This window comes from Marmota flaviventris, chromosome 11 (assembly GCF_047511675.1).
Source record: "Marmota flaviventris isolate mMarFla1 chromosome 11, mMarFla1.hap1, whole genome shotgun sequence".
Classification (NCBI taxonomy): Eukaryota; Metazoa; Chordata; class Mammalia; order Rodentia; family Sciuridae; genus Marmota; species Marmota flaviventris.
Window position 1 is genome coordinate 51,345,912 of NC_092508.1, and position 6,000 is coordinate 51,351,911.

General features: G+C 35.4%; 1 protein-coding gene across 2 annotated transcripts in view; it reads right to left on the bottom strand.

Annotated features, from left to right (window-relative positions):
* The window catches only part of Ppp1r1c (protein phosphatase 1 regulatory inhibitor subunit 1C), a 128,810-nt gene extending 124,225 nt beyond the window's left edge, over positions 1-4,585 (bottom strand). Inside the window, exons 1-2 of one of the 2 annotated variants that reach the window (XM_027943995.2) lie at positions 4,505-4,585; positions 2,740-2,800 (exon numbers count right to left, since the gene is read on the bottom strand). In XM_027943995.2, coding sequence (XP_027799796.1) covers positions 2,740-2,800; positions 4,505-4,585 — 142 coding nt within the window. Of the gene's footprint in view, positions 1-2,739; positions 2,822-4,504 lie in introns of both variants that reach the window. The other variant, XM_027943994.2, reaches the window with a different exon arrangement.
* Positions 4,586-6,000: the final 1,415 nt, after the last annotated feature.

The window sequence follows — 6,000 nt, forward strand, 5'->3', positions numbered from 1 at the left end:
TTCCTTCCACTGGGACCACCGTCTGATGTTCCCACCACATCCCCAAGTCTGACAACCAAGGTTTTAGCATACTGGACTTTTAAAATTTATAATCCAAACCATAACATATTGGCAGCCAAATACACATCCTCTCATAAGTCTACTTCAAGACAAGTAAGGTTAAGTAAATCTATAAAATATGAGGGTATCAGTTACAAAAAGTAGCATTGCCATTTATTGCTGCATATAGAAGATCCCATGTCTGCATTCCTCTAAATAAAAATATGGGAACCACATCACTAGCTACAGATTATCAGAGAGTGAAAGCAAACAGCATTCAGGCCAAGAAGAGACGATGATACTCTGAGGTAGAATTTCACAAAGGATTTCAGAAACAGACAAGCTTGATTAGAAAAGGAACTGAAAATGTAGAAGGAAAAGCAGTTTCCTGCAAAGTTCATTCACACATGTAGCCCCAAGGAAACATTTGAAAAAGGTGACATTTGTCTTTGGTGATTCCTTACACCCAGATCTCAGGCTTCAAGTATTTTCTATTTCTATCTGATTATCCAGAAGTATTCCTAGGAGCAAGTTGTTGGCTTCTGCCGTTTCTACCACAAAGACACAATCTTTGCTATTAGACTTTCCCAGGTCTCATGCCTTCAATTCAAATATTTTAGTTCCTGTTGCCATTGTTTTGAATTGAACTCATCCAGGTCAAAGGATGGTATATCCTTAACAAGTTGTGTACCTATTTCCATAGTGCTTCTGCTGCCGAGAATTCTAGGTCACTTGTTAGGAAGGAATGGGGGTGGCAATTTGAGGCCCCTGGAATCCTACCTGCCGGGCACCTATCTCATTTGTGTGTTTAGAACAGCATAGATGGAGTATAAAACAAACAAACAAATCTGTATTTATGTGTAAAAATATTTTTCCATTTAATTTATTCTGTACCAAATATGAAGAGAATCCATATATGAACCTAAAAGTAAAATTAAATCTTTCCTTCAAATGATTTAAACTCCTGGAAAGGTTAAAAAGATTAAAAAATTGTAAGATATAACTTTAATTTAATAATATCATCACACAAATTAAAATGGCTTGTTAATTATATTTATATAATGAAAAAATAATTTAATTTGCTGTATTAATGGACAATAAAGAAATATTTCCAAGGTTTGAATTTTAAACACCACTAATTACAGTTTATTCTAAGAACCCCCAATTATTTCCTGGGCTCTTTGAGTGAATAGAGAACTGTAGCTCAGTGTTAGAGCTCTTGCCTAGCATGTGTGACGCACTGGGTTCGATTTTCAGCACCACATATAAATAAATAAAGGTCCATTGACAACTAAAAAATTATTTAAAAAAAAAGACTTTGAACATGACAATAACCATGACTTTCCTAAATAAACAGTGTGATGCCTACAGAACTAGGGAGGTTCTTCTCTAGTTGTTTGAAGGATATCTAGAAATCAAGGTGGGCAGCAACTCTTTGAACAGGGAACAAATTCCAAGACATGTTAGAAATGATTGTCACTGAGGGTAAGGAAGCCATGAAAAATAGCTATAAAACTGCTTGAGAAGATTTAGTCATTGTGTCTACATATTTGTATTTATTTGTAAACTATAAGTACATTTTCACCTCTTATTCAACCAAATAAAAGTACATTTACTAAGATAATATAGTTGAAGATGATTTTAAAACTTCATAGCTCTTCAAAGATAAGGAATCAAGTTATAATAGTATTTTCAGCAGGAATAAATAGCTGACATGTTTGCCGATGGCAGTGAATATTCTTGTATTTAGGCTCAATGATGAATATTTTATGAAAATTTTACTTTCTTCTCATGTATTTCTCTAATTAGAAAGAATCTGACAAAGTCAAGGACAATTTTAATCTGGTATTCTTAAAATGGCTCATTCACACTACAACCTATAATTAGATGTATTATATTTCCACTATTCAAACTCATTTTATTTCCTCCCTCATTGTGTATACCTACGAAAAAATCCAACACCAACTTCCTCCTGGTTACAAATTAATGCCGTGACCTTTCTGGTCCTACTTATATTTCTAGAGGCAGCATTTAAATGCACGACTAAAATCACCCCACTCAATACGTAAATAATGTTTGTGCCTTGCCGATCATAGTCCTTTATCAGGAATAATAATGCAGCTTTACTTTTTACAGGAAATGGGAAATAAAACCTCAACAAATGGATGCAACCTTCAGAATGGCTCTCAAATGGGCAGAGCTGAAAATTGATCTGGTTATTTGTCAATTGCATTATCCAGAGATGACATCAGCAGCAAAACTGTAGCCAGTGCTGGCTCATGGCCCACCCCATGACATAACTAAAAACCAACTCTGTAAAAATACAAGTATCTCTAGGGCTGTTATTTGAGCTTTGAAATCTAATTAAACAACTTCTCACTCCGCCTCATTAGTAAGCACTGAACCAGATTCTATACAAACACCTGAACACATGACAACCAAGCTAACAGTACATTTCACATCATCCCCAGTGGGTCATTCTAGAAAAAAAGCAAGCTGTTAACTGAGATAGTCCCTCTAATAGTTATCTCTGATTTTATTTTTTATTAATCTATTAAATTATCCATATTATAGGTTAGCTTGTTAGAGCGCTACTAACTGAAATCCTGAATCACAACTTTTTGGCAATGACAGCCCTTTGATAGTCTTCAAACAACCCCATTCTGTCCCACCAATGTCAAAGATATCATGCTTCTTTACCTGGGGGATTATGTTCATTGAGAATCACAAGTGATGCTGGTGTAGGTCTTCTTTTCCTTATCTGTGAACAACAAAGGCCCAGCTAATGTCAGTGAAAATCCCACATGGCCCCTGGTTGCCCTGTGGCTCACAAAAATACCCATCTTCATATTTTCCCAACATACAAAAACATACTTCCAGAGGGCACACAATACGTGCCCACTATTTTTTTTAAATAATAGAAAGCCAGATTATTAAGATGTCATATATTACTATCACCTTCTTTGAGTACAAAGTTACATTTCTACAGAAAAGAAATAGTTGTATATATTCCAATGATGTAACTGAAAGTTAATATACAGTGAAGGTATGAGAATGACTTGCTCATTTTATGGCAAGACCCTCATAATTTCAGTGATGCTTTCAAGATCCATTTCCTTTATCTTTAAATGCAGTAAGAGGAACTTGGCAACCTCGAATTTCTAGCAGTGTCATAGTTAAATTAATAGCATGTATTTTAAATTTAAATTACTATAGTTAAGTTTTTATTTTCTAGTATATTTTTAGAACAAATAAGCAAGTAAAGAATGAATATGGCTCTTGGAAGAAGATATAATTCAGTTAAAACTAAGAGGTTTGGTTTTTTTTTTTTTTGTTTTTTTTTTTGTTGTTGTTGTTCATTTGTTTGTTTGGGTTTTTTTTTTTTTTTTCCTTATTTGAAGAGTTAGAGGAGCATGTTATGAATCAAATTTCTTGTTTGGGCTATCCTTTATTTCTTTAACATATACATTCATAGTTGACTTCCCCAAGTATGTGTAAGTAGAATAGAGGATAAAATGTACCAATAGCATCTTGTTTAAAACAGAAGGAATGCTCCATTCAGCAGAGATACATGTTCAAGGTCGTATTCATCTGGACTGAGTCTACATAGATCTACTTTTGACTGTCAAAACAATTAGGAGTAAGTCTGAGATTCAATAATTATTTTATGATTTTGTATCAAACATTTGGGCATGGATTAAGGAACAATTTAGGTTTCAAGGAATTAATGAATTAGGTGCACGTCCCCCATAGATTCCTTTGCTTTTGTCTTCCCACAGTATACTATATTTGAAGTTTTATCACAAATAATCTTTTAAGTGGTGCCATTGCATAAAGAGTCTAAGTAAATCTGATTATGAAAGGAGATAGAGATGTCAGCCATAGTAGATAGAGAAAAGAAATCTAGGAAATGTTGAAGTATTATTTGTAATATATGAATACAATCTTTTTAGAATTGTACATATGCCTACAAATCCTACTTATTATATATTACATATAATTACTGTTTGGGGTACTAAATGAAAATCATGCTTAACAATATCAAACCTATAATCTAAAATTATTCTGGCATTTAATGTTTTCATTTTTACATCAAATATTTTTTCTAAAAATTGAAATAAAATATTGCTAATTTTGAAAATGTCTTAAAATTTGCTCTAAATGTTAAAACTGTTATTTTCATATGCAGATACAAATATTGATAGCTCTAAATCTGAATGGCTAATATAACCATTTTTCCCAATGGGTGCTAATTTTGTATGAAATGAAATGCTATATTTTAGCCAACAGTTTCCCAATTGTTTATTCAAGTGCATATAGAAACCAACTTATTTTTCATTCATTTATCCTAAAAGTCCCAAAGTTAGGCAAATTCAAGAGATTAAAAAAATAACTTTCACTAAATAAAAATGTATGTTCATATTATCTTACATCCAGGAATTTTCCCCCACCCAAGCCCACTTACCTGCTCTGCTGCCTCAGGTGCAATCTGACTCTGGAATAAAGGCACAGCGAACTGTATCTTCTTGGGGCTGTTGGGCTCCATGATAATGATGAGAATTATTCAGAGATGTGAAGAACTCAGAAAGACTAGCCCCAAGTGGTGTCCAAGATGCGTTTCCTCAGGCACACTCCACCAAGCCACACACAGTGCTTTGTAACAAATAGCTGTAATTCCAGACTGAGCAAGTGAAGATGCAGAGGTTTGAGGAACTTCCTTCTTCAACATCCACAGCGATGCCTGGCTTGCCTGTTCCCCCACCAATCCCTTGGATCCTCTCAGCACAATACAGAAAGGAACAATAAGCTAATTGTGTGCCTCTTCACTAATACACATGCCAAGCATTCACTCAGCAGCTAATTGAAAATGCAATGCTAGCCTTGAAGGACCCGCTGCCCTGGGATTTGAAAGAAAGACTCTATCCACTACATCACTAACCGGCTGCTTGAAAGTGCAATGTAAGCTCCCTCTGAGTATTGCAGGGATGGGCCATTCATTATTGATGAACATAAAGCAGGAAGTTTTAAAAGTTGGGGGCAGGGTTTGGGTACAGAATCATTTCATTTCTCCCATAGCAACTTATAAGTCAGACACCTCTGCTCTTTCACACTCTGCCACCATATAGATGAATGGCCGTGGAGGGGAAGCCACAACCAATAACACCAGCTATTTGTGTGCTTCAAGATCTCATTAGATCAGACTGATCATAGGTGCAGAACATCTGTGGTGTAGTGAGTTCAGCATTGCCCCAGGGCTGAGCAGATCTTAGTTCAATTCCCATCTCCACTATTAACAAGCTCTGTGGCCTCAAGCAAATCACAGGCTATGTCTAGGCCCCCGTATCATCAACAGAGAAATGAGGGAGTTGAATTCCATGACCTTTAAGCTCCCATTCTGTTCCAACATTCTATAATTGTAGTTCACAGTTTTCACTAGAGTGGAAAGTATTGAACAGCTAAATTTAGCAAACAGCTTGGAAGTCATTGCTCCTGCACTGACCTCTATTCTATTTCCTGGTGGAGTCAGTTACATTCTCCGACTTGGAAGAATACAGAAATGGCTGGGAAAATATTAGTGGAAGCCTAATGGTATCCAGCACTGTGACTTGATATCAATCATAGGGTTGTATGCGAATGTAAGGACTGGAGAAAAAGCACAAAGGGATATTCTTCAGAAAGACATTGGATGGTTGTCTTGTGGCTAGTGGCCAGGGAAGAGGTGTACACTGGCCTGATCATCACATCAACTAATATCCAATTGGTGGTAATAGCATCACCAGATGGTCTTCATATGTGCAAGAATTTTGGAAAATGAAACTGTTTGAAGAGAAAAAAAAAAGAACTTTAGTTCTCTGCTTCCTTTTTCAAAAGGCTTTATTTGACAAACACTAAAATTTTAAATATGCTTTTGGATTCATTGAATACATTTAGACATTGGCTATTATTCCAGGTATTTACAAA